The sequence below is a fragment of the Oenanthe melanoleuca genome, chromosome 1 (assembly GCF_029582105.1).
Source record: "Oenanthe melanoleuca isolate GR-GAL-2019-014 chromosome 1, OMel1.0, whole genome shotgun sequence".
Lineage (NCBI taxonomy): Eukaryota > Metazoa > Chordata > Aves > Passeriformes > Muscicapidae > Oenanthe > Oenanthe melanoleuca.
In genome coordinates this window covers 15,711,928-15,739,756 of record NC_079333.1, presented here as the reverse complement: position 1 = coordinate 15,739,756, position 27,829 = coordinate 15,711,928, and the positions used below count along the sequence as shown (strand labels likewise).

The 27,829-nt window shown below is 45.1% G+C and overlaps 3 protein-coding genes across 5 annotated transcripts in view; all 3 read right to left on the bottom strand.

Moving 5' to 3' along the window:
• Nucleotides 1-11,257, bottom strand: part of PAXBP1 (PAX3 and PAX7 binding protein 1) — a 31,325-nt gene extending 20,068 nt beyond the window's left edge. Inside the window, exons 1-8 of one of the 2 annotated variants that reach the window (XM_056494145.1) lie at nucleotides 10,690-11,257; nucleotides 9,830-9,958; nucleotides 8,096-8,272; nucleotides 6,770-6,991; nucleotides 6,108-6,211; nucleotides 5,520-5,740; nucleotides 4,391-4,580; nucleotides 268-391 (exon numbers count right to left, since the gene is read on the bottom strand). In XM_056494145.1, the coding sequence (XP_056350120.1) occupies nucleotides 268-391; nucleotides 4,391-4,580; nucleotides 5,520-5,740; nucleotides 6,108-6,211; nucleotides 6,770-6,991; nucleotides 8,096-8,272; nucleotides 9,830-9,958; nucleotides 10,690-11,149 (1,627 nt within the window). In that variant the 5' untranslated portion in view covers nucleotides 11,150-11,257. The remainder of the gene's footprint in view (nucleotides 1-267; nucleotides 392-4,390; nucleotides 4,581-5,519; nucleotides 5,741-6,107; nucleotides 6,212-6,769; nucleotides 6,992-8,095; nucleotides 8,273-9,829; nucleotides 9,959-10,689) is intronic. The other variant, XM_056494232.1, reaches the window with a different exon arrangement.
• Nucleotides 11,258-11,456: 199 nt separating this feature from the next.
• Nucleotides 11,457-27,675, bottom strand: IL18BP (interleukin 18 binding protein). 2 transcript variants are annotated; one of them, XM_056496184.1, is made up of 5 exons: nucleotides 27,365-27,675; nucleotides 27,120-27,182; nucleotides 26,866-26,931; nucleotides 26,546-26,655; nucleotides 11,457-12,819 (listed from the first exon to the last, which is right to left on the bottom strand). In XM_056496184.1, the coding sequence occupies exons 1-5, from the start codon at nucleotides 27,372-27,374 to the stop codon at nucleotides 12,793-12,795; spliced, it is 276 nt and encodes a 91-aa protein (XP_056352159.1). In that variant the 5' UTR covers nucleotides 27,375-27,675; the 3' UTR covers nucleotides 11,457-12,792. The 2 variants fall into 2 exon arrangements, with proteins under 2 accessions (XP_056352159.1, XP_056352149.1); XM_056496174.1 differs by lacking the exon at nucleotides 11,457-12,819 and adding an exon at nucleotides 24,510-26,410 and having other exon boundaries at nucleotides 26,526-26,655; nucleotides 27,365-27,668.
• On the bottom strand, nucleotides 13,453-19,918 carry C1H21orf62 (chromosome 1 C21orf62 homolog). The gene is made up of 2 exons (XM_056496161.1): nucleotides 19,321-19,918; nucleotides 13,453-14,390 (listed from the first exon to the last, which is right to left on the bottom strand). Exon 2 carries the CDS (start codon nucleotides 14,318-14,320, stop codon nucleotides 13,655-13,657), a length of 666 nt encoding a protein of 221 aa, XP_056352136.1. The 5' UTR covers nucleotides 14,321-14,390; nucleotides 19,321-19,918; the 3' UTR covers nucleotides 13,453-13,654.
• Nucleotides 27,676-27,829: the final 154 nt, after the last annotated feature.

Below are 27,829 nucleotides of genomic sequence, written 5' to 3'. Positions count from 1 at the left end.
CAGCCACCACGCATACATTTTTAGTGCTAGGAAGGAGAAAATATAGTTAAGATAAACAGAAAGGAGAGATGAAGTCAGAGTTACAGTGGTTTTGAGTTTAAAACAAATAGATTAGAGAACTTTCATCTAAATTTGCTTCTACTCATCTCAAGAGTAAGAATAAACTTTAATAAGACAGTCATACATTAAACATTTACATTTCAATTAAGTTATACTAAGTAAACAAGGTTGTTTAATGAATAATAAAAACCTTCAAGATGGACTGACTTGAATGGCTTGAAAACTCCGAAGATTCATCTTTAATATCATCTTGTCGTCTTTGGACAAGGCGGGAAGCTCGCTGTTTGTACAGCTGGTGCATTGCAGATTCAAGCTCGTTAATCAGAGGCACCTGTAAAAATACAACACACCACGTAATACCCAGATCCTGAGCTGCTCAGCTTCCGGGGTCCCAGTCTATTCCGGAGCAAAACGCTGGCACTGTGCTCCCAGCAGCACCGAGTCCTGCCTTTTACTCGTATGTATCATTTGCAACAGGAAATAGTTCAAGGTGTGGAAAATGCATTTTAATAAGAACAAGAGCATTCTGAAAGCAACTTCCATGGCCTAAATGAGTCTACACAGCCAGACAGCCTATTTAGAGTGGGAAATATCCTTTCCAGTACTCTTGCTTTCCCTACCAAGTGTGTTATGTGCTGTATAAAGGTCTGCAATTCTCAGACATCAATTGTTTCCTCTCTGTCTTTAAACAAGAATAGTAGAAGTATCCTATACTTCAGTGAGAAAATAACCTGACTGTACACAGTGCAAAAATCACCCATCAATATAACCAACTGAAGCCAGCAGCTATTGTTTTGCCCTAACTCTTAATAGCATATGCTGAGATATTACTGAAATGAAATCAAACCCTGTACAAGGGTAATTCAAATCAGTCAAATACTCCTTTAGCTTATCACTAAAATTAAAACAGTACAGTTTGTAAAACTTATGCATTAAGTATAACCTTGAATTAATCAGGTAGGTCAGGTCAGACCTTTTTTCTTTTTTTTCTTTAATGAACTATTTTAGTAGCATCTCTAACAAAAATAGATGATATCATGACAGCCGGGAATTTCCTGACATTAAATAGCAGTTCACTGATCTTTTTTTTTTTTTTTTTTCCATTTCCTGGGACAAGTTAAAATTAGATCATTATAAATATTCAAATGCAAACCAGAAATTTTCACAATCTCTTAATTTGGAAAGGCAAGTCCTTTTGGTATGAACACTTAAGCCATGTCCTTCTTACCTCTGAGACGTATGCTTACTCCACAATCTTCCAGCCTTTTATATTTCATTGTTGCCTACCATCCAGGATTATGTTTTTTTTCCAAACAAAAGATAAAATCAGAAATTGCTTCCTGATGTATTTTAAAATGTGACTCAGCAGCTATCAAAGAACCTCCTTCAGTAAAATGTAAAATTCTGAGTTTATAGCTACAGGGCCATTTCAGCTCGCTGAGACTGAGACATACATCAGAGAAGAAAAAGGTTTTAGCTTTGTGGGAAAAACCAGGCTCCAGGGATTAAAATAAAAGCAGCTCTGCACCAACTCAAAATATACACAGACCTTTCTTTTTGAGAAAAGAGTAGAGAGAAAGACAAGGAGGGAACAAACTTCCAAGTGCTGGAAGTTTATACTCTGAATTTAAGACAGTTCTGAAAACAGAAATCATAGTTTAAAAACACTAGCTTTACTGCAGTTTACCACAGAAAACACAGCTTCTTCCCTTATGCATACTGAGGAAATACTAAGACTGCAAAAGTTAAATGAAAATTTTTCAAAGCAACCCTAGTGGTTCCTTCTGTAATTTTCTCAAGATTAAAGAAGAAATTTAATGATGTATTCAGATATATGAATCCACTCAATATCTTTCCCATTCAGAATACAAGAAACTTAGAAGTCCTTATCCTTCTCTAATCAATACTGTGGTTTATGAGTGGCTGACAATTTCACTGACTACTATAAAGTTACAGCCCTCATGCCCTGTTTTGTTTAGTCAGTACCTTAAATTCAGTGTTTTCAAGAGGATTTTTTTGTTCACTTTCCCTGTAAACAATGGAAGAGGAAAAGCAGAAAGGTCTCTAAACATTTAGATCACAAGGATAATTCTGACACACAGAATGTTTTGGTAATTCACTTTTGCAGGTAAAGTAACAGTTCATCTAATTGTGCTGTCAAAGGTATGCCCAGAACAATGCAATCCTTCTGTATCCACTGTACATTCCTACATTCAAAATGTAAAAATGCCACTGTGACTCGCCAGCCTTCTCAGAAAGCACAATTTTGACAGTAATTACTTCTGAAGGAAGTCATCATCTTCCATTCTCCTCGTTTTCTTATTTATGGGGGATGAAAGGTAGTACACAGGATTTGACCTTTCCAGTGCTTGTTTCAAGAATCTGTGTAATAGATGTCTTGTTATACTCTGTGCTGAGTCTTAGGAATGGGCAAAGTGATCCTAACATTCAGAATCTCATCAAAATACCATATTTAGAGATGTGTTTTCATATATGTATGTATATATATATATGTATATACACTATGGTATAATATATGTATATATATGTATATATACACATATTCTCATGTATAACTACATATAAAAACAACACTTTAAATAGAAGCAGTCAGGGACATAGGTTCTACAAAAAAGCTGAAGGTAATTTATCTCTCACTAAAAAGATTAGAAGAATTTACCATTCAACTGCATTTCCTTTAAATAAAAACTGATATTGATTTTATTACTAGACTTTGTCCCCTCCCAACACCTTCTTTTTAGAAAATTTTTCAGTGTCCTGTGGGCTACTGGTTATGAATTTGCCAGTACTCTTGTCATACTGAAAACACTGAATTCCAAACTATGTTACCTGGCCAAACAATATCAAAATAAATGAAATGCTCCTGTTGGACTGACCACATCAACTGCTGCTTTTGCAACTCACTTTACATACAAGTACAGCAACAACCTCCACCTAAAACCAGCAAAACTCTATGAATGCCCCTAAGAAGCCTGAGATGATAAAAGCTACATCTTAAAAACATTTGAACAAGACAGCTTTTGCTATCAAGGAGAACCTCCATACATGGTTTACAGCTATCACAAAAGTAATTTAACAAAAGGTCTTTAGAAAGCAAATACTGAATAGAGACACAGATACTTAACCTGACTTCTGAAATACAAATTTATCTCAGAGTAATAATGTAAAAATTTATCTTTAGTAGGAATTTAGCCATCTGGATGACCAGCACTGCCAACGCTGCTTAGGAAAGTACCTTCATTAATCTTCAACAGCTAATGCTAATACAGACTCAGGAATAGGGCTTCTTAAATGAACAATCAACTGCAACTAATTAGTTACACTAATCAATCAGCTGGGTGAATTAACTGTCCCACACTTCCTGGGTTTGCTCATGACACAATTACTCTTCACTTTTACAGAACGAAGACTGGACTCTAACAGTGTCCACTAACAGTGGACAATTCACATCTAACCCATCAGCACCCAAAATGTTTTTCCATTCCTCTCCCACACCTAACGGGCTAGGTAAGCAATAGCTTAGAACTACTCAATTATGCTGACAAGATAGTAAGAAATTAATATACTACTACTATATTCAAGTCAGAAGACAATGAAGAAATAGCCAATATACTGCTAACTGAATTCTACAGCTCCTGTGTGTGCCTAATATGTATATATAACATGTGTAATATGTATTTTTTTTCAGGAGTTTATTATATTTACAACAGAGTAAGTAATCAAAGCACAGTGTATAACATAAGAAAAAAGAGTAAGTTCTTGACTTAGAGATGCTTAGAAGTATCACACTACATTAAAGAAATATATTTTTAAGTGTGGCTATCTTTGAACAGCTATGCTAGCTTTAAAACTTCTCTCCTTCAGACTCCAGAGCAACAGCAAGAAACATCTGGCAGGAGGAAGTTTACAGCACAGAAAATACAAGTCTCTGTTATTGTGTACACCAAGCACCCAGAAAGTAGCAATGTCATAATTCAGCCCTTATTTTTGCTAACCTGATATCCCACTCAAGTAAAAACGAGTATCTGAGTAAAGCTGAAATGCCAGAGTATCTACCAAAATCCTGAAGACATAAAATCTGCAAGATTTTAGGCAATCTAAAGTCAGTGAGCTGGGTGGAGAAATTTCTGATTACCAGCTTAGCATGATAAAATGTTCTTTTCAATCCTCAAATAACCAAACCTTTTGAAGAATATGCTCTCAAAGAACATTTTTTGAAAAAGGGAGTTGTGGTGTTTGGCATGTAATATGAGACTTTTTTTTTTTTTTTTTTTTTTTTGTAAAGAGATTAATGTTTTTGCATCCTTACCTTTTCACTGAAACACTCAAGCAAGTCTTGGACATACCCTCGCATTTCTTGCAAAAACTTATACCGTTCACCAATACCCCCAGAAGACCCTTCTAATCTTTCAATTGCCTTGGTAGAGTCCTCTTGGCTTTGCTGATGTTTCTCATATTGCTGCCGATTAGCTTTGTGCATTTCTTTCATAGAGTCCAACCTGAAGGGCAATGGATAAATAGTAAATTTACATCCAAAAGTCTGTCTATTTCAGACCATTGAGACATCAAACAGACAGTACAGTGCAAGTACTGAGCCTCTATACCGGAAATTTTGCAAAGACATTCTCGATCTTTGATTTGTCACCTTTTCCCCTCACTTCATGAACTGCAAGGCCAATGACTGCAACTCATTTGCTGGACTATGCTATAGTGCACTGTATTGGCCATTCCTACAAACTTTTACAGGAGCTGATAGCACACAGAACAGTGCAAGGCTGTCCCTAATAAAAAGCTGGCTGGACAGACTGGGGGTTGATGGGAACTACAGCTTTTACAAAGCAGTCTTTTTCCTCGACTAACTAGATTCACTGTCAAAGGCTGCAACACTACAAGGGGCATACTAACCAATTCTGAAGACATGTAAGTGCAAGCTGTTCATTACATATGATTTCTCATTGCAACTGTGTTGTTCATTCCATATCTTTTGCATACCTGACAAGCAGATTACAGTGTTTAAGCCAAAAAATCCCTGTATACACTAAAAATTAAATTCTTTATCTACTGAAGGGGAAATCTCTGATTCACAGTTTAAAGGAATGCAGCTTGATAAGCTAAACACCTCACTGGCCTTTCATTTCTTCACTATAAGACTGTGCAGTGTCCAGAAGATGCAACTCAGACCTCTCTTCAACAACATCAGTGGCCTCATATTTAAAGCTTCACTTCCAGAGAAGCAATCCAAGGAGATTTTCGAACATAGTGTCAATGTCATCTTCACTTTGAGCTTTTTTGTTTGCCTTTTTTTTTTTTTAATGGATGTGCCAGTCAGTACTTTTCCAGCGATGAAACTCTGTGTTTGCTCACCGAGACTAAAAGACACCTGAGGAACAGAAACCTAGGGGACAGGTCTTTAAGTCTAAAAAGATGGTCTGTCCTACCTGTCTTTAAGCTGTTTCTTTACCAAATCAATAGTAACAGGAGTCATCTCATTACTGGGAGTTTTGAAAGGAACTGTATTATCTGCTTTTTGAGACTTGGTATCCGATGATCCATACGTAGCATAGGTGTATGGAATGCCATATGATGAACCATAAGACAGTGTCTGGTAAGTGTTCTGGTAGTACACATTATTCACTTCTGCAGGCTGACTTGGTTGAACCTAGTAGCAGAGGAAATGCAATTGTACTATATTAGGCCTTAAAGAAAGGGAAAACTTACTCTTTTACACATCTCAAAGCAAAGTGAAAAATGTAAGCAGATATGATTACAAAACATAATTATCAAGGCAATTTAAGCATTCAATATCTAAGGCAGAAGAAACAAATGCCCTAATAGAAGGTAAATGGACTAATTCTTAGCATCATTACTATTCTAAATACTTACACTATTTTTCTTTAAAGAGCATCAGAACTTACAGATTTAATTTCTCAAATGAAACAGCCTTCTGTGAACTATTCAAGTTTGTAAAGGATTTAGCCAATACTTGCAGAAACAAATCAAATAAGAGTGCACAACTATATACATGCCTGGGGTATGTTGATTCCTTTTCGTATCTGCTCTTGCTCCCATCTACTGAGTTCTTCATCTTGCTCCCCTGCCACTAGTGCTTCATCATCGCTTCCCTCAATACCTTCATACAAGAAAAAGAAGATAATGCTTTCATAATTATAAGGGCCACAAATTCAAAAACCTGAAACCATGCCTCAATGAGAACATCTCAGTGCATCTTCCTTTCCTCTTCATGAGGAATTAAGGACACTGGTCTGTGAATTATCAGCACAGGGGTTCTGCTTGAAAGATACAATGGTAAAAATTGCAATTCACTGCTGGTAAAACCCTCTACTGTCTAACTCCTTTTCCAAAAGGTTATTTTACCTGCTTGCTAGCAAGAAGAATTCTATATCAAATGTTTTTCTTTTCACAACTATATGCTTTCTAAAGACAGAGTACAAGAAAAACAAGAACTGATCCTTAGTGTAAGTTTCTATTACAATCAGCAGTGTGAACAGGAACATAGTTTTATGCTCAAAATTTTACAAGCATATTCCATTATGTAGTACTTTCCCTCAGAAATGTTATGCAACTCCAGATTGTTTGAAAAACATGTTGTTTAAAAATGCTGAATGGGAGCACTGGCAATAAAAACAGTGTGAATATTCATCAGCTGACCTTCCAAAAAAGGGTTTACCTATTTCCTCAGCAATCTTTTGCCTTTGGGATTTTTCCTTCACTGTAAAAACTATCCTCCTCTTCTCGTCATCATCTTCATCATCACTGGCATCATTTTCATCTTCTCGAACAAGGCGGCCTTTACCTGGTTCACTGTCAACGGGGGTAAAGTCTCCAAGTTCACGAGCCATTTGACGCTTTTTCCTAGCGGCATGAATAAAAGCAGCATCTGGAATTTCTCCTGGAGACAGATGTGAGCACTGTTAAACAATCACTGCAACAAAACAGGTGTTACTATTTCTTATTGCTCAGCTCTGTCACTGTACTAAATCATCTGTGCACACAGGAAAAAAAAAAAAAAAAAAACACATGGGAGGAAACAAATCCGTACTCACAGAAAACATGTGTAAGCAACTTAGACGCTAAACATGTCAACTTTCTGACCAGAAAACCTCAAAGTTGGGATTGTCACAGAAAGTCTGGCTCTGCTTCCAGCAGCTCATGTCATAGGAGCCTGGTATTTCTATGGGAAATATTCCTAAAGAAGAGGATGCCCTTTACTGGAGATGACTATTGCAAAGGGAGGAAGAAAATTAGGTGCATGACTGTGCCACTTCCTACCCCAATATTGCTCCCAGCTCTTCTTATTTTGGGGGAATAAAAAGCATCAACTGCTTCTAAAGACAATCATCAGTCAGAGATTAAGAGGACATCAAACCAGACACAGTTAATACACAGAAGACTGCAAAGTCAAGGGGAAACATGAAAAGCCTAAGACCTAACTGAAAACTCTGAAATCTACAGCACAAAACTTACGTAAGCAAAACTTATGTAAGTCATATAAATCAATGTGTGCACCCAGGACACACATGTGGTATTTGGGGAACAGACTTATTTAGCAAACTAGCTTCAAAAATATTTTCTCAGAGGGATTTCTTTGGCCTCAGGGCCTGACTAGAACTTCAGTATACAAAACAGGATAGGAAAATACTTCTGATACCTTGCAGACCCCTAATTGAAACATTTGAATTAAAGAAGAAATTTTAACTGAAAGCAGTTAAATCTCATGTGAAGTCACCTATTCCGAATCTAGATTTTTTTTCAGTTTGTCACCTACTTGAGAGACAAATTCCTGCGTCCTACATCAGGATGAAGCAGTCTATAGCAAAACATTTTCTCTCACAAAACTTGTAAAACTGAACAGCTTTAGAAAACACCAGTTTTTTTGAATTTTCAGATGCTATAAATTGTTGGAAACTATTTCCTAATCTCTCACAAACATCAGTCTGCTGTAAACACTGGCTAAATCACTTGGTAACTTATCAGACCTATTACAAAGACCAACCTGGGCGGAGAACATTCAGTGATGATAGAGCACTTGAAAAAGCACCACCAGCTTTTGGTTTTTCTTCTTCCTTCTCACTTTCAACTTCCATTTCTTCTTCACCATGCTCACTGTTTGCAGTCCCATCTTCTTGGCCTATATCCTTATTCTGTCCTGTCTTTTCTAGTGGTGCTTCAACTGATAAGATAGCAAAGTCTATGTTTTACTCCTTTTATAAAGATCACTCAGAAGTGTTTTTTTTAAATAAATATAACAATCAAAAGTGAAAATCAAATGAAAATGCTGAAAAATAATTTTACTGTTTGAGATCAAGGAAAAGATACTTTTTAAATTGTGATTAAATCAAAGACATCCTCTCAAAATAAAATGTGACAAGGCAGGCCCCACTAACCTCTAAACATTCACTATACTGTCAAGTGTTAAGAAAGTGGGGAAACTCAACCTTGTGCAACCTTGTCAAAGTCTCTTACATATGCAATGAGAAAGCACTGCCTGTGTTACACCAAATCTTTCTACAAGATCCAACTGATTTCAAAAGAACCTTTCATTTTCTTCTTGGGCTACACCCTACCTTAGGTGGGTAACATACAGAACAGGCAGCAAGTACAGATAATATGTAAAAAAATTCATATCAAACCCAGCTACCCAATCTGCACATATCTGAGGTTTCACTCTCAAGCATTTGTTTAGAGAATCCAAGCTACTCTCTCAGTAGCAGCCTTGAAGTCTTTGAACTATAGCCACATGAATTAAGGAGAACAAAACAAACAGAAATTAAATAAATATGGCCCATGTAGCCATGTGCAAAATGCAATGTTTTAAGGACCTTTGTGACAGAAGCAAGAATCCAGGTTTCCACAGATGACCTGAACATTAGCCACAGAAGTGGTAATTTCTGGTTTTGCTCATGCCCCACACCACTGCATAGGCAATTTAAGGATTCTAATAACAAACAATCTGTGGGTTTTCTAAACGCAGGCAAAACCTATAAAAACAATTTAATTAAATTTTAAAAGGGTATTTCCTGCATGGGACCATGTTCAACCCCCATGTGCTTCTCTAGATCACTACAATCTTTAGATCATAAGCCTTCCAGCTCATGCTCAGAGCATCACATAATCTATGTAAAACCTTAAGCAGAAAAGGTTTTCTACTATGCTTTACCAATGAGCTTCCCAAAAACCAACAGTACAATCAAACTGAAGTTCCAGGCTCTATTTCAAGCTCTCAAGGACTGCACATTGTTAACACTTACTTTTGCTCCAACACTTTTAGTCTATCATCTTAATCAAGTCTACTCGAAGTCCTGAAACAGGCAGCTTTTGAACAATTAACTTAATGACAAAGACCACCACTGTGTTCACCCCAACAATCTTCCTTTTCAAATAAAAAGCATTACAAGGACACTTCATGTCAGACAAGCACCAGGTACATTTTCAAACTAATGTAATTCCTTCCTAATTCAACTCCTCTGTTGAGGAGTTGCTCTGTTGAGCAATTCAGAATACTGATGCCTACTGACAACCATCTAACAGAGCTGAGAAGTTCCATCCTTTTATGCTAATTTCTACATGAGAATCAAAGAACTCTCTACCAACTGCAGAACAGAATTCCTAAGGCTCAAGTAACACATTTCATCTGTGAAATCATCAAACAATTCATCTTGAAACAAGAAATTAAATTATAGTACTTCATATTTTCCACTGTAAAAGTTACTATTAGTTTTGCAGTTACCATCTGTTGGAGAATTGACCTCTGTTCTAACTTTCGATTTTTCAAGATCTTCTTTGTATTCTTTCTTCAACTGTTTTACAATCTTTTTGCTGTAACTTGATTTCTTCACTTTGAAAACTTCTTCAGTTTCTTTAAAAGAGAAATTGGATAACATTACATTAGATCTGTCAAGCATACTTATTTATGAAACCTCTTAATTTTGTACCTGGATCTCCACAATGCGATTAACAAGCATTGTAGGGCTCTCTCAGAGTCTATACTGAGAGTCTATTTGTACGTTTTCAGTACTTCCATCAAGATTTCAAGCCATGAAACCAAGAAACCAAGTTTCAGTGATTTCAAGAGAACTCCTTCTAAGACGACTCAAAACTATACGAAGTGTTCGGGCAACAGGCAGTGAGTGCGAGGTGAACACCAGCCACATCAGATTAAAACAAACTCCACACAAAGCCACGGGACAGAGGCCGGCTCCAGGGGGAGACTATGGGCTGCACCTAGTCGCGCACAAGCCTGCGGGCCTGCCAGGTGCGAACGCAGCACAGGTGACGCACCAGGACCCAGAAGCAGAGGCCATTTGACCACAGTTACACCACCTGTACGGCCGCTCGGAGCGCGCTGGCCCCGCGGGAGCCAGGTCAGGTCGGGCCGGGGAAGGCGCGGGCCCGACGCTGCTCCCTCCCTGCCCGTACCGCGCCCTCAGGGCTCGCCCCCTCTTATGTGATCCCACATCACCCCACGCCACACGGGGGACTGCATCAAAAAATAAATACGGGTCCCGGCTCTTCAAGACGAGAGGCCCATTGCAGGCTGAGCAGCTCCGGGTCCCTTCCACTCCCGCAAGAAGCAACCACCCGCCTCACCCTCCTCCTCGTCCTGGAAGCTGAGCAGGCTGGCCCTCGGCACCTCTTTGTTCTCCCGCGAGCGCTTCTTCTCCTTGGGGCGCCCGGCGGCCGGCAGCCCATTGCCCTGCTGGGGCTGCGGCGGCGGCGGCGGGGGGCGCAGGGCAGCGGGCGCCGCCAGAGCCCCCAGGCCTGCTCGGTCGCCTCCCATCAAGCCCAGCCCCAAGCCGAGAGCCGCGCCGTAGCTGGCGGCGCAGGCGAAGGCCGCGGGGCTGCCGGGCAGGGCGAGGGGCACACAGCCGGCGGGCAGCGGCAGGAGCCCGGCGCCCGACGCCAGCGGCATGGAGGCCTCGCTGGGCCCTTCCTCAGCCGTGCCGACCGCCGGCGCCGGCTCCTGAGGCGGCTCCTCGTCGCGCTCCTCATCCTCCTCCTCCGAGTCGTTCCGCTTGCGCACATTCACCCTCCGCACCTTGCGGAACATCCCGCCGGGCACCGACCGGCCGCGCCGCCAGGCCCCGGTGCCGCCCGCTCCGGCCGCCCCGCGCCGCGGCCCAGGCCCGGCCCCGCGAGCATGGCACAGCCGCCCGCAGCGCCCCCTGCCGCCGGCCCGGCCAGCGGAGCGCGCGGCACTGCGCCTGCGCGGCGGGCAGCGCGCGGAGCAGGGCTCGAGCCGCCCGCCCCGCCCCCGCTGTCCCCTCACGGCCGCCGCCATCTTGTGTCGGGAGAGGAGAACGAACGAAAAGGGGGGGGAGGAAGGGGTGGGGCGGGTGATGTAAGTATAATGTGATTTATATTAAAGAAAAGGTTCATCATGTTTGAGTTTGTTTTATTAATTTATTTCTTTTATTGCACCAGGCGTACACGCGTTTTGGAGACATTGCTGTGGAAAAATTCTGCGAGCTCCTTAATGCCGTACTCCCATAGGGCAAAGCCATATAAAATAGAATTGGGAGAATCAGGTTCTTGGTATCCGCTGGAACAGAAGTAGGGCCGTTGGAGGATCACCACAATATCGGAGCTGTGGGTTTCTCTAGTGAAGGATTTTTTTGCTCTTTCCAGGAAAAAACTCCTGCAGTGCTTACTTGGGCACTGGAATAAAAGGACTTCTGCACCAGCCTTATTGAGAACACTATAGTGGCAAAAGTAACTGGAAAATTAATTTGCTCTGCTAGAAAGCCCATGGATTTATTAACCTCATTTCTCCCCCACAAGGCCAGAATACATGTAACCTCAGCTACTGCCGCATGTGTGAATTTTTGGGCACCACTGTCATGGTAATGGGGAATTAATGAGATTTCAGCACATTTTTTACCAGAGGACAGTAGATCTTTACTGAAGATCATCTAGGTTTCATTTTTCTAGATTTTGGAGGAAGCCTAGGTAACATTTAGAAATCAATATATTTGTGTGTACTGGCTTTTTTTTTTTTTTTTTTTTTTTTTTTAGCACAACACTATCATAGGTAGGATTTGTGAGTTGCTGGTTTGTGAAGGCAAGGTTACTTCTCTTGCAGAGACAGGTGGAGAAGGGAGCTTCTGGTTATGTGCCTGTGTCTGTAATAGACAGTCATTAGAGGTATCACTAGAAATACCTGTAATTTGGAGAAAAAGGCTTATGGTTTGTTGCCAAGGTGCTGATAAATGAAACTGCACATTGTTGATTTCAGTGGGAAAGCTCACAGTAATGGGGAAGGGGATGGACATGTTTTGCTTCCTACAAAAACTGCTCCATCATTGATTACAGTTATATCAACATGAATGTTTAAAATAAAAATAGTCTTTAAAATTGCAGCAGCTTCACTGGTTCCTCAGAATGTTGATAGCCATTCCCCTAAGTGCACAGAGAATCATGGAATCACAGATTGGTTTGGGTTGGAAGGGCCCTTAAAGACCACCCAGTTCAATGCCCCCTGCCATGGGCAGGGACACCTTCCACTAGACCAGGTTGCTCCAAGTTCCATCCAGCCTGGCCTTGGACACTTCCAGGGATGGGGCAGCCACATCTTCTCTGGGCAGAAGTTTTCTTGTATTTTGTCTCAGTTTCATGTAATCCATTGTTGTCAATGCAAGGATTTGAAACTTCCTGCTTCAAAGCCTTTATTGTACTATATGGACGGATCCAGCCTTAGTCGTATCTCACAGAATCCAAAACCTGCAGACACGGGCAAGGAGCAGACTTTGGTTATTTTAATAGTCCCAGTGTATGTTTTTCAGGGGATAACCACCTTTCTCATGCAACACATCTGAGAACTGTCTGCCTGACGCTCTCCTCCCTTGTCAGATAAGAGCCATTGTATGGAGTATTTCTACTCTCATATGGGAGTTTGCCATTATCACAAAAGTTGAAGCTCCCTGCATTTGGGAAAACTGCAAGGTCTCAGCACATCCATCATGCAGGTGGCAGCCTTTCCCTGGAAAATATGGATCAGCTGAAGTGGTCCAGTGGGGTGTCACCAAGCTGGGGGGTGAGTGTTAGTAACACTGAGGTCCTTAGCTCAATCTCCACATGAGCTATTCACTTAAGGGTTAGACTTAATGATCCTTGTGGGTTCCTTCCAACCCAGAGTACTCTATGATCTGGAAATAAAGATTACATGTGAGATAAGGAAGAAAGGACAGATGTAGGGAAATACCTGTCTCACAGAGGGAAGTCCAATACCTCTGTTTCCTAAATCTCTAAATCCTAAATGCTTTTTTCTGTCTGAGACACAACCTTAAAACAAAATCTATCTACAGATTTCAATTCTTGGCTTAGAATATATAAACAAAAAAAATCTAACAATGCTTTGGAAAACAGTTTCACATTTACTTTGTTCTTTAAGAAAGAGTTTGCTGAATTAATCTGATGAGTCTTTTACTTCAAACACCTCCTTGTAGAGTTCTCTCACAGTCTCCTAATACATCCTCCTGGACAAACCAGACAGACATAAAGGTATCCCATCACTCTTAGCCTCCCATGCCTCTCCCTTCTGACTGTGTTAAATAACTCAGTAAATGAATGTTACAACATAACTCTCATTGTCTGAAGTTGAGAAAACATCAGAGTACAGCAGGCTGGGAAAGTGCTTCATGATACTAGAGACGTTTTCCACACTGTATGACTTCACCAATGAATATCCATTGAAAAGTGAGGTATCCAGAAAAGAAATATGTGCAAGCATTTGCCTTTCTTTGTTGTGCATCTCAAGCAAGTCTTTGTCGTTGTTGCTGCTGCTGGAGATGGTTACACTCTGCTCTGGAAATTGTCCCTTGATCTTGTTTACCCGGAGCTTTAGAAGTCCCCAAATGGCCAAATACTCCGTTGGGAGAGGAGTGGTGCCACAGAAGGACAGCTTCAAATCCCACACCCTTGTGAAGTTGAGGACCATCTCCAGCACAGAGGTGTCTGTGAACCAGATGGTCAGGTGGCTGTTGTAGGTAGTTTTTTCCATTGTAGAAGGCAGCACTGTTTTGCAGTTACACATCAAGTTTGCCAGGCAGTAATCACAGTCATGGATAGCCACGGAACAGCTGCAGTTGCGAATTGTGTTTTCCTTAGTGAAAATTAGCGTGTGGTTCTTCTGACTTCTCACAAAACTGGTGTGTATGACAAGGAATCTGGCCAAAATGAGAGCCAGACAAATGCAGAAAGCAGGGCAGGCTACTGGCTTCATTAGCACTGGTGCCAAGCTGCCAAGTGTCTCCTCCTTTTACTGAGTGATTTAGATCACTTGGCTTTACCTACTGAGGAAAAACAATTTCTTTATTATACTGAAGATCTCTCAATGGTTAATATTACTTTGCTTTTCCACTCATTATCTGTCACATCTATTTAGAGCCATATTGCAGTTCTGCACTAATGGGAAAGCACAGCTACACTGATTTAGAAAATAGATTGTGACTAAAGTTTGTGATTCTTTTATCATTCTTCTTTTGCTCTAAATGGTTTCATCTGCTTATAAGACAGCTTGGACACATTCTTCTCCATGCAGACAGCTCCTTGGCCTGGCCTGTACAGAGGTAAGGACAGGACGAGGAGTTGTGCAGGACAATTCCTGCTTGTTTCTCCTTTCTGCTTTCTTTGCTTTGAACCAGACAGAGGTGACAAAGGACCCTGTTCTCCACTTCACTGAGTGAGGCAGTCTGAGAAAGGCTAGAGGCGATAGATTTTACACCTGAATTGCTAACTAATATTGTGATAATGTTTCCCTTAAACTGAGTGTGGAATATACTGGGAAGAGGCAGGGAGAGCAGTTAAGGGCAGAAGTATTGCTGGGCCAAGCACATCTCCCTCTGAGATATGTGAAGTGCTGATACAACCTGATTTTGATCCATGTGAAGCTACATCTGCTCCAGCCTTAGTATGTAAGTTTTGAGGACCAGGGACCATCTCTCATTATGTCTTGCACAGCAACTACTATAGGATAGATCCAGGCTTGGTCAGTTTCTCTGCCCCCACTTCAGTTACCTTGGCAAAGCAAAATAGCAACTCCACACATACCTATGACAATGGAACAAGTTTTCGTCCCAGCCATGGGCCACCTCAAATGGTTGGGAGCATGTTTGGTGGGATTTTGGATTATCAGCTGCCAGCCCTTTGGTTTTCAGAGTGGAGTTGAATTTTACCAGGAACATCTGTGTTTTCCTGACATATTATTATATGATGGTACAGGCAGTCAAGCACAGTGCAATTTCTTAACACAAATTATAAAGATGTAGGAAAGTTTGTCTATTTGATGTAACTGTTTTGAAGCACCAAGAAGCATTAGAGACAAATTTTGACCAAAGCTGACAGGTTCTAGTGAAAGCAGCAGTAGGGCACATGCTAGACAGAATTTGGTCCTTATCATGTAAAAAGACTGATTCACATTTAGAATGTTTGTTTGCAGCACTTCAGAAACATGGCAATACACCTACAGGTTTGTAGACTTCTCATTAATATTCTTCTTCCTGTTCCTGTGTGGTTTCTTATCTCATTGCTGTTTCCAGTAAACTGTTCTTACCTCAACCTGTGAGCTTTGCCTTTTGGGCCTCCAGTTGGAGGTAGGGGGAGAGGAGTGTGGGAGGCTTTTTTAGCGGGAGTACTGAAGTGGAGAATACCATTCCCAAACCATGACAGAAGGATGCAGATATTTAAGTTTTTTAATCAAAGATTTAATCTATGTTGTGGAACATACCAGAAATTCCAGTCCAGCTGCTGGCTGATGTTTAACTCCAAAGGTCAGACTCACCCAAGGTGTAGATGTTGTGGTATCATTATTGCTAGAAATGTTTCCACTATCTAAGCATTTAATCACATTGGAAATCCTATTACTAGACCTCCACACTGCTTATATTCTCAGTCCTTAATAGTGGCTAACAGTTGTGATAGACCAGAAATCTGTAATATCAACACAGTTTCCCAACTAAATGAAATTATTTGGATTTTTCTGTGTTGGAGGTAGTATTTGCAAGAAATCTTAGACAACAAATGTTGACAACATGTGTTTGGACTATGTAAAAGAGATTCAAACTCCCACCTGTGCCAAAAGGAGTGATACTGCTTTTTCCACTTAACATTTGAGGGCTTAATACTCACAAAACATTAGACTAAAATACTTTGATGCATCCTCATTAGTTTTAACTCTTGTTTCCTTATTTTTCTCAGTACCTGAAGAGTGGAGAACCTTTAAAGGTTCTCCACTGGTTTGCAGCCAACCAATCAGGTTTAGCTTAGCTGATAACATTTGGGCTCCATCCATCAGAATCCAAACAAACATGCATGGATTTAGATGCGTATCCTCCTTCCATCATGGAAACACATGGTTGGGATATTATGTGTTATCCCAAAAGTCTTCTAGCACAAGACTCCATCCCTGTTCCTTTTGCTTCACAGGTTTTGACTGCTAAAGGAGATTTTCAGTGCTTATTTAGTAGTAGCATTATTTCAGGTTTTTTAAATCTGCTTTGATAATTTCACTTTTTTCCCCCCTCTAATTGCAGGTCTGTATATTTAAAAACGGCAAAAAATCAATAAAAAGCTTTGACTATTGTGTGAGAATGCTACTGTCACAAGGAAAGTTTATCCTCTTTAATGGAAGTTCCAAGCCTATAAAATTGATTTCTTCCATTATTTCTTCAGAAAAAAACTAATTAAAAAAAACTAATTGATCACTTGTGCTAACATACACCAATCTGAAAGTGGTGTATTAAGCAAAGAGGAGCTTAAATCTATATAATCTTGTGCAGCTAGAGTAATGTACACAGGATGAATAGCAAACCCACCCATTTTAGATCAAAATGGCATTTTGAACTGAGCAGGTGTTAAAATACAAGATTACAGGAAAATGCAATTAATAAGCCTAATCTGAGTCTTGATTGCAGACTAGCTATATAATCTGATCAGAAAGCCCTAGGGAGACTGTGGTCTTGAGGAAAACAAAATGCTGAATTTGCTCTTTTTTACTCGATGGGAATTTTAGGAATTCCCTAAGTGGGCTGATGGCTAGAGGAATTTTGTTTTCCGTCTCTTTGCTTAAACAAATACTGTAGTTATTTAGTTAGTCTGTAGATAAATTGAGGCAAATAAGTTTGTGATCAAAGCTGAAGTTCTACAGCCTTTCAGGCTGCAGCATGATTAATTCTTGTTGTCAATAGCTTGAAAATTATATTTGTGTCTGCTTGTGCAGCTGAAGCCAGTGTTACTGGCATTAGGTTGTAGCAGTGGAGTGCTCAAGTGTAGTGGAACAAATTCCTTCCCCACAAGATAAAAATGCAAGATAAAATAGGCAATGCTGTAGCACTGAACTTGAACAACACACTGACCCTTGAAATGTTCACTGTATGGGTATTTTGATTTGCAGGTGTACACAGACTCCAGGAGAGGCAATTCATCTATTAACACCTCTGTAAAATCCTCAAGCCTGTCCATGCTATGCACAGCTTCTGTCCACAGCAGAGGCAAATATTAGAACAGGGAGGGCTGTGACATGAACTGCAGGGAGGCAGAATAATGGGCAAAACTCAAGGGAAAGGAGGACATCTCCTCCCAAACAATGAGGAGTGGTGATACCTCCTGTTTTCCTCCAGCTGAAAGTCACCCTCAGCAGGTCACAGCCTGATTATTCCCAGCCCTGAGAGAGCAGAACTTCATTTTCATGCTGTATTTCATACATGCAGCCTGCACTTTTCCTAATAAAGAGTAGGGGACCAGGATGGTGGCAGGATTTGCTTTGCCAGAACACACCTGGAGCTATTCCAGCTTGCAGGTGTGCACAGTACATGCTGTCTGGGAAGGCAGACACACACAGACATGGGTATTCACATTTGAAATGCATCAGGATAAGCATTTACATAACTGAAAAGTGAGAAGGAAGTGTTATAAAGATTTACCAGCCTGGGAGGAAAGAACTGTTTTGCACAGATGGAAGGTAGAAAGATTGGTGGGGTTGTGCTCCCTGGGATTTAAAGTTCATGTATTCAAAAAACCCCACAAGTGTATATCCATGCATAAAGCATGAATGTGAAGGCTCACAAATACACAACTGTATTTTCATACAAGTACTTTTGTAATTGTAAGGTGTGCACAGTCAAAGCCCTGTTTATTCATGTGTCCTCAGAAAGAGACACCTTTTGGGAAGCCAGGTGACCCAAGGATGGGTGGTCAGCACTGTCCAAAAACCAGAGCTGCCTTTGGTGGCTCAAGCTGAGCACTTCAACACTGAAGTACTTATGTTTATTTTTAAAAGACTTTTTTAAATTTTCATTTTTTATGTCAAACCAACTACTCCCTGGAACAAAGGCACTTACACCGAGTGAACTTTAGGAAAGAAAACTTGACTGCAATTTTGGTTATTTCCCAGTACCCTTTCTAATGTGACCTGGACAAAAGTTCAAGTTAAATGTTACATGAAACTAAAGATTTGCTAATCCCAAAATATAATGCTGAAAATTGGAGTCTACTGTGGCACTTAATTTTCTATTGTTCAGATCCTAAATTAGGGGGGAAAAAAAGTGAGAGCAGAAAGCTGCATGATAAAAAAACTGGTATGAAATATTAGTGGTCACTAAGCAGCTGGAGACTAAAACTCTGGAGCAGGGCACCTTGGGGCCAGATATCTCAGCTCTGTTCATTCAAACAGTGGATGTTGTCATTGCCATTGAGACTCCAGAGCTACATAGAGATAGTGTCTTTACTTTAGTTTGTCCTTACTGTATCACTGACTTTATTTATAAATTAAATGGCAGAATAAAACAGAGGTCCTAAATGCTCTTTCCTTGAACCTTCTCTTCCAATGCTTTTCTCAAGGCAGTTTTAACTGAACAAAATGTCTCAAATTCTGTCAGCTGGAATAAGTCTCATGAAAATTCCTGTCCCCTTTTAAGATTTGCCTAAAGGAGTCTTTGCAAAACAGAACAAAATCTCTCCACCATTCTTTGTGGTTATTATTCACAGAAATATTAATTATTACCTTAGGCATACAGATACAGCATATAAACAATTGCAACACATGAAAGGCAAATTTTGCAGAATCTGTTACTTCACCCTGATTACAAACCAACAAATTTGAAACACAAATACCTGCTAAGAAGAGTTACTGGAAATGGAGAGAAACAGCCTCATTCATGAAAATACAAGCTATTAAATGTTTCTCTCTTATTTACCCCCTCTTCTAGAGCCAAAACAGTGACTTACTCTTTCTCTGGGTGCCAGCAGATGGGTTTGTCCGTGCTCAGTGTCCTGCTTGGCTGAACTTCTCAGCTGGGAGTGGGGTCAGTCTGCAGGGCAGGCAGCAGTGCCTTCTCTCTTCCCCTCGATGCTGCTCTTCTATGTTTTCATAGGCCAGCACCCCTTGGCATTCCCCCACCAGGCAGGAGGCTGGTCCAAGGTCTGCCCCAAGCATTAAAACCACCTGTACCACACTGTCAGGCACAAAGGGCTCGCCTGGAAATGCTTAGCCAGCTCCCTGCTCACTCTGGGAGGGAAGCTGGCATGCTTGGCTGGTGACCTGTGTTCACAGGGGGCTGGCCAGCCTGCTGTGCAGGGACAGAGGCAGCACCTCTGGTGCTCTGCTCACCTCATGGCTCTGTGCTGCTGAGCCCTGTGACTGTCCTTATGGGACATACGCTGCTCTGCCTGCTTCCTGGGGACTTTGGACAAAGGTTTAAAACAGAACTTCAGGCAGATTTGGAAAGCCTGCTCAGCCAACTGGAGGGAGTAACTGGAAAACCATAAGAGGAATGGCTGAGGTCACCTGGCTTGTTCAGCCTGAAGAAGAGACTGTGATGAGAAACCTCATGAGAGGGAGCAGAGGGGCAGGCACTGATCTCCGCTCTCTGTGACCAGGAGCAGGACCTGAGAGAATGGCCTGAAGATGAGGTTGAGGCTGGATATTAGGAAAAGGTTCTTCCCCCAGAGGGTGGTTAGGCAGTGAACAGGCTCCCCAGGGCAGTGGTTATGGCCTCAAGACTGCCAGAGCTTAACAAGCATTTGGACAATGCTCTCAGGCACAGGTAGGATTGTTGGAGTGTTCTGTGCAGGGCCAAGAACTGGCATCAATGATCCTTGTGGGTCCCTTCCAACACAGGATATTCTCTGATTCTATGAATTTTTCAGTCATAGCTTAGCAGAGGCACAACTGGCTCTCAACTGTTCAAACACTGTGTATGCTTCTCCATGATCCAGCATGGAAAACACAACCTTTGTGGCATGTTTTACATTCCTGTTTTCATTCAGAGTACCTACTGAATGCTAGAATTTCTGCTGCTAGCCTGGACTAACTGTCCTGAATAAGCAGTGAGATTATTTGCAAGAACTCGTAAGCAGCCTCACAAGGAAATGCAATAGGAGTACCCTAAAAAAAATTCATGAGGCAATGTGCTGTGGAGCAAAGGCACTCTAGTAGGGTACATGTAAGGAATAAAGACTAAAATTTGCTGTGATTCAACTGGAAAGCTGTTTACTGCTTTTTCAAAAATAATGCCTGGCCTTTACATACTCCAGATCCCTCTGGGAATGACTGATACTGGTACCATGGTAAGAACATTTGGACAAAGTCAGGAGGTTAGGGTGCCATTCAGAGCCTGGACATCCAGGCTTTTGGTTTTTTTTTCCCTAGCAAACAGTGCACTTGTGCAAGCCATAAGCAGACAGTTTCTCCAGAAAGCTGTGGGAAATGGTGTCAAAGGCTTTACTAAAGCCCAGGAAGACACATCCACAGCCTTTCACTCACCCACAGGTCATCTTATCACAGAAGCCAGGTCGGTCAAGCAGGTCTTGCCTTTCACAAACTCACGTTGGCTGGGCCTGATCCCTGGTTGTTCTGCACATGCCACATGATGGCACTCAGGATGGTCTGCTCCATCACCTTTCAAGGTACCTGAGACTCTTCCTCATTCTTTGTCTCTAGGTTTTCCCAGCCATCCAATGAAGGAGATTCTCCTTAACCCTAGTTTTGTGGTTAATGCATTTATAGAAACGTTTATTTTATTGTCTTTTGCAGCAGTGGCCAGATGGGCTTCCATTCTTCTCATTTTCTGTCTGGATAACCTTATAACATCCTTGTTGGTTTCCTGACTTGCTGCCCCTTCTTTCAAATGTCATAAACTCTCCTTTTTACTCTGAGTTACAGACAAAGTTCTCCCTCTGGCTCTTCTTTCAGCATAGCCTGCTCCTGGTGCCCTGGAGATTCCTTCTTACAGCACATCCAGCCTTCCTGGGGTCCTTTGCCCTTCAGGACAGCCTCCAAGGGACTCTGTCAACCAGGCCCTTGAATAGGCCAAAGTCTGCTCTCAGGGAGTCCAAGGTGGCAGTTCTACTGACTCCACTCCTTACTGCTCCAAGAATCCAGAACTCTATCCTTTCAAGGTCACTGTACCCAGGATGGCCTCCCACCATTGTGGGATTATATTTTCGGCAGATGTCTCCTGTGTTGTAGCTCCCATGACGACAAGGACTGGCCATCATGAAACTTCTTGTCTGCCTCTTGGCTCTTGGTTGGGTGACCTGTACCCAGCTCCCACCTGGATATCTGCCCTGTTGACTTTTCCCTGTTGACTTTTTCTTACTTACCAACCCTCAACACTTGCATCACCACTGTCAAGCTCTAGGCTGGCAAAACACTTCCTTGCATACAGGACTACCTCACTAGCTCTCATTCCTTGCCTGTACCTTCTGAAGAGTTCACCACCATCCACTGCACCATTCCAATGATGCCAGTCATCCCATCATTTCTTTGTGATGGCAGCTATTCCATAGTTTTCCTCCTCCAGGATCTCCTGTTTGCTGCCCACACTGCAGGCACTGGGCCAGATGCACTGTAGTTGGGTTATCAATCCTGATGCCTTTTTGGGGAGAGAAGCTCCCCAAATTCCTGAGTGACCATTCTCAGGAGCTTCCATGGTTTCTAGTACATCAATAACACTTGCACTCTTGCTGCTTCATGGATCTCCATTTCCTTTGTCTACTGAAATGGTAGCCTGAATGACCTCACTAACGTGCCATCCTTAGAACAGTGTCAAGCTGCTCCCAGGCTTATCTCAAGTGACCTGGTTTTTATCCCCTTCCCCCTTCAAATCCAATTTAAGGCTCACTCAACATGCCCCACTAACTCCTGCATAAAGATCCTTTCCCCTCTGAGACAGGTATACCCAGTGTGTCATCAGTAGGCTTGTTGTCATTGAAACCATCCCATGATCAAAATGCTGTTGGTGATACCTGGCTTAAAGCCAGGGATTTGTCTGTACAACTTTCCTGTTTCTACCCTGAGCAGTGAACCCCCCAGACCAACCTCACCCAATTTTACTGCTGACCATGACAAGCTGTGGTTAGGAAAATGTCTGGGCTCAGCTGGGGTCCAATGTCCTGGCCATGGCCCTTTCTAACTCCTTTCACACCCTCACTCTACTTGCTGGTGGGGCAGCATGAGGAGCACCAAAGGCCTTGATGCTCAGCATTGACTGAAACATCCCTGGTTTATCAATGCTCCTTCCAACAAAAATCCAAACCACAGCCCCAGGAAATAAATGGAACTTCTCTGCCCAACACAGTACATTGTCCATCCCTTATTCTATGCCATGTACATCCTGCTCAGGTCTGTGGTATCCAATACCCACCAGCCCCTTCCCTCCCTTAGCTATCATGCACAGATATCATTCCCTTAGTCAATGGACCACTCCTATGAAATATCCATAAAATATCCATAAAACATCCACATGTGTTCACAAAATGATAGAATCACAGAATGTTTTGGGTTAGGAGGGACCTTAAAGCTCATCTTGTTCCAATCCCCTACTATGAGCAGGGACACCTTCCACTGGACCAGGTTGCTCGCCAGGCCCCATCCAACACTGAACCTTTCCAGGTGTGGGGCATATACCTGCTCTAGTTTGGCCTTCTGCATGGCTGCACTGCCTCCAGGGGTGTACCAGCTCTGCTGGGGGCTTATGCATGGCCATGCACTTTGAGGTGTTCCAGCATAACCTCCAGCACAGCCACAGATGCTTCAAGGTGTACCTTCTCCAGTGTGTTCAATCCTTGGCCACATTCCCTTCAGAGGTATTCCTGCTGCAGCACAGACATACCCACGGTCACCGATGCTTTGAGGCATCCTACTTCCACGTGAACACATCCACAAGTCACAGTAAGCAGAATCAGCCCCTAATGAGAACCAAACCTATTTACAGGAAGGCAAGCACAGAGCATTGTGGTTTTACTTTCCCTTCCTCCTCGGCCTCCAGGGCTGCCCTGGCCAGGCTCTCCTCACACCAGAGCTTACTTCTCATCCCAGGTGGCCCAAGAGGACAGTGTCTCCTTCTCCTCACCAGGTTCCCCCAGCTGGATTCCTCCCTTCAGCCAGGGATAGTGCACTTCCCCCACTACAGCAAATCCCTGGTGTGCCATCCCAGCAAGCCCCAGGACCTCTCCTCCTCAGTGTCCCCAGCACCTCCAACTCTCATCCCCCTGACCCCTCATCATCCATGGATATCCCCCCATATCTAGCTGTTGTCCATCTCCCTGCTGGCTGAAGGTGCCCCTTGTCTGGGGTGGACCCTGCTCCTGATGGACATGAACCCTGCTGATATGTGGGGGTGATGGGTGAGCATGGCCAAGTCACCACTGCCAGCATGGGAGGAGTCAGAGGTGGCTGAACCACATGAGTGATAAAGTCTTGGGGGTTCACTTTGGTTTGGAAGTGAAGCTGGGGGGCCTAGCTGCAGGTTGTCATCCCAGTGTCATGAGCATTGGCCTCATGGTCCCCGTCCTTTGTCTCTGAACCTCCAAGTGTGTTGTGCCCTGCTGTGCAGACCTGGGTCCCCAGGGAGAGGTATTGCTGCTGATCTGAGCCACAGCCTACACTGTTCTCAGCAGCATGATGGAGACCGGGGCAAGCACTGCATCCCAGGTCAAGAGCACCCTGCACCCATGCACCCAGAGGCTCAGGACATGCTGCTGGCTGAGATCCCAGTGGGATTGCTCCTGGTGGGTGATACAGCAGGGCAGGTCACAGCTGGTGCCAGCATCAGTGTCTGGGTCATTGCTGGGACGTGTGTCGAGGAGGGGCTCTGCCCTGTGATGAAGCTGGGTGCTTTCCCCCAGCCTGCCCTGTGTCTCTCAGCAGCCCCTTCCAGGCCCCACCACCCTCCCTGACCTGGCTCCTGCTGCCACACCTCCCCAGCCACTTGCAGAGCAAACAGTTGCTTCCCTGTTCACAACACCACAGCATCTGGGGGCTTCCCTCAGGGTGGCTCTGCCCACCATGGAGCATCTGCTGGGCAGGACACTGGCCACTGGCAGCCCCCTACACCAGCAAGACCTCCACCTCATCAAGGAGATGGTGTTGGACATGGCCCCCACCTTCTTAGCTGCTACTGTGTACACGGGAGCATCCCAGTGCCACCAACCCATCCATGTTGGCTGCTCCACCTCCCTCTGGAAAATGGGCACCCTGCCCTTCAACTGGGATGTCATCTTCATGATGGACATCGGCTACAGTGTCCCTACCAAGGACCTGTTCCATAAGGAGACAAGGAGGTCCTCATCCTGCTTTTCCAGAAGTTTGAGTTTACTGATATCACCCTCTTCCAGCTGTTTCCAACTGTGCTCAGCACCTACAACTGTGATTTTGTGAGAGGTGATGTCCCTGCAGGACAGTCTCTCCCACTTCTGGGCCATGGGGACATGTGGCAGGGAATTTTCCTGTCCCATCAGCTCTGCTAGGACAGGGAGGTCTTGATCTTGGTCGTAGGGGGGGTGTGCTGTGGGCACAAGGCCTTGCACATTTCTGAGCTGCTCTGACCTGTGGTTTGTAGTGGGGTCTGTGGGCAACAAAGTGTGACACAGCATGGCACAAGATGGCACCCAGCCCTGCCATGCTGTGCAGAGAGGAGTGTGGGGCTGCCATCACACTGCAACAAGGAGAACAGGTCGGGGATGGAGCCACCAGCATCACAGGGACAGCAGGACAAGAGAGGGGACATGGAGATACCCACAAAGGGTCCTGCATTGCAGGTATCTGCCCCCAGCTCAGCCTGGCCATAGTGCCACTGCCCCCAGGACATTGGCTGAGCAGCAGCTGTGGTGTCAGGATGCAGCTGTGTGTGGGGTCTGGGAGAGACTCTCCCAGGAATGGAGGTTGGAATTAATAGGGCTAGGGGGTGCAGCAGGGCTGCCTTGGGCCAGTCCCTGCTCCACTGCTTGCCTTCCCCTGGCTTCTAAGAGTCTGTGGGACTAGGGTGCCTCCAGGGGGCTCCTGTGGCTCCCTGGGTGGAGGGCAGCTCATGGGGGCTGCATCTGGAGGCTTCTCCAACCTCCCCATCCCTATCCCTCCCATATTCTGAGTATCCTGAAGTGTGCTGCCCATAGCCCAGGTGTTGCTCAAGGGGTTTGGGATGTGTTCCCCAGCTTGTCCCACAGCCCAGGGGAGTCACAGCCCCCACAAGCACCTGAGGGAACCAGAAGGGGGCTGGCACCCAAGAGCAGGGGTCCTGCCAGCACAGGATAGTCATGGGGGCTGCCCCATAGGGCAGCAGAGGGGACTCAGCAACGCCATGCTGAGGAACAGCTCCAAACCCCCAGGTGCAGAGGCATGTGAGGGGCCTACCTTCTAGGGTGCCTGCACCCCAGGGCTTCTCCACCCACCCTCTCTTCCAGGGCAGGGTACATCTGTTGTGCTGGGCAGAACTGGGACTGACTGTGGCTCTCTAGCCCTTTACCAGGCAGGAAGGGGGTCAGGAATGGAGCCTGCCCTTCATGGGCACTAGGGCTACCTCCTCTCCCTCCCTCTTCATCCCACAGTGCCCTCTACACCCCTGGGCAGCACCATCCCCAGGATGCAGGTGACACTGGGTAGCCTTGCTGTACTTTAATAAACTCTGGGGTCCCAGAGCCAGCTATGGGCAGGGCTAGTTCCAGCCCAGGCAGTGCTCCTGACTCAGCTCAGGGCACCAGGAGCCCCACTCACAGTGGGGCCAGCACATGTGGGGCCACACAGTCCCCAAAGCAGGTTACAGAGACAGGCGTCCCTGGAGGTGTCCCATGTGTATGCAGTGGTGTGGGGCTGTCAGAGCAGGGAGCTGCACTGCAGGGCGCTCCCCCATCTCAGCCCAGGCCCCCACTGTTCCCAGTGACAGGGGCCAGTGCTGGGGACGGCCAGCGCACCTCCCTGGTGTCGACACCGAGGGGACTGAGCACCACGCAGGTGAAGTTGGTGTGCAGGTGCTGGCTGTCGAAGGAGCTGAAGTGCAGATCACGGTGCAGAGCCCACCCCGAGCCCTGCAGCTCCTCTCTGTGGACCCAGGAGGGACCAGTCAGTGCCACTCCAGACAGACAGACCCAGAAGCCCTGCCCCAGCCAGGGGTTCCCCGCTGTCACCACCCCCAGGCCCCTGTCCCTGTACTCACTGCACTGTCCCCTCACGCACAGCTCCATCCGGGTGCAGGCTCTCCACGAAGGAGCCATTCTCCAGCCAGTAGAGCAGTGTCAGCTCTGGAAGCTCGCTCCACGCCTCACACGACACAGTTACATTCTCACCTGCAGCCGGACAGGGCATAAAGGTCAGGGGGGTTGCAAGGGTCCCCACAGCCCTCGTCTCCAACTAAGGGGAACATTCCCCCATCTCATCAGCACCCCGAAATCTTGGCTGTGGGTGGAGGATTCACCTCGTGTCTGCTGGAGGCTGGCACAGGAGCTGACCCCCACTGCAGCCTCCTTAGCCCTGCTGTGCTCCAGAGGGTCTCTCACCTGGGCGAGGCAGCTCTGCTGGCACCTGCAGGATGGTGATGCTGGGCGGCTGTGAGGCCATGGCACCTGGGGGAGCAGAGTGGGGTGAGGCGGGAGGTCAAGAGTGACACCAAGAGCCCACATTTTTATAGTGGGTGAGGAAGCAGGGCCCCATAAAGGGACGGGGGCACTGCTCATCCCAAGACCCCTGAACAGGCCTCTTGAGGGGCATAGAGCCCAGGGCTGGCCTTGGGCTCCCCAGTAACCCCACTTACCTGTGCAGCAAGCAGCCAAGCCCCAGCAGAGCAAGAGGATCCAGGCAGGGCGTCCCAGGGGCTCTGCAGACAAAAACGGAGCTCAGTGCTGGGCACACAGGGGCGCTTCTTATGAGCTTGGGATGGTCCCCTCCTCAGCACTCCCCCAGCTGGCCATGACACCCTTAGAATGCTACGCCCGGGACTCTCCAGGCTGACGATCCCGTATCCACCCAGCACTCCCCGGGTCTGGGACAGTCCCGTACCACCCAGCATCCTCCTCCCGGGGTCCCTCGGGTCGCGGCCGGTGCCCCCAAGGCTGTCCGACACACAGGGAGAGCAGAGCCCGCGGCTCGGCACGGCGGCGCTCGGCCCGCGGCGCCTTATGAGGCGGCCGGGGAGGGGCGGGAGCAGCGCCGTGACTCACCGGGAGCCGCCCTCGGCCCGGCCACGGGCGCCACGCCACCCACGGGGACCGCACCTGGAGCCTGGTGTGTGTCCGTCGGTCCTGTGCCTAGTGTCCCCACGCCCCCCGTGCTGTGTCGCCGGCACCTGGGGATACACGTCCCTCAGGCATTCCTGCCATGATCGGCATCCCGTGCCCCTCCCCTCCCACATCTCCCCCCGCCCCTGGGGGAGCATCCATGGGCTCCCCAGGGATGGAGGAGCACACGGGGCTCTGGCTGAGTGTCACGGGATTCTGGGCATGCTGGTTTGTTCCCCAGTGCTTC

What these genes read in the sequence shown, in the direction of transcription:
- C1H21orf62 (XM_056496161.1), bottom strand. Translation starts at nt 14,320, where the DNA reads ATGAAGCCAGTAGCCTGCCCTGCTTTCTGCATTTGTCTGGCTCTCATT.
- IL18BP (XM_056496174.1), bottom strand. An exon ending in CTTGGCTGCTTGCTGCACAG is followed by an intron (nt 26,932 to 27,119) that starts GTAAGTGGGGTT and finishes CTGCTCCCCCAG; the next exon opens with GTGCCATGGCCTCACAGCCG. An exon ending in GTGCGTGAGGGGACAGTGCA is followed by an intron (nt 26,411 to 26,525) that starts GTGAGTACAGGG and finishes CTGGGTCCACAG; the next exon opens with AGAGGAGCTGCAGGGCTCGG.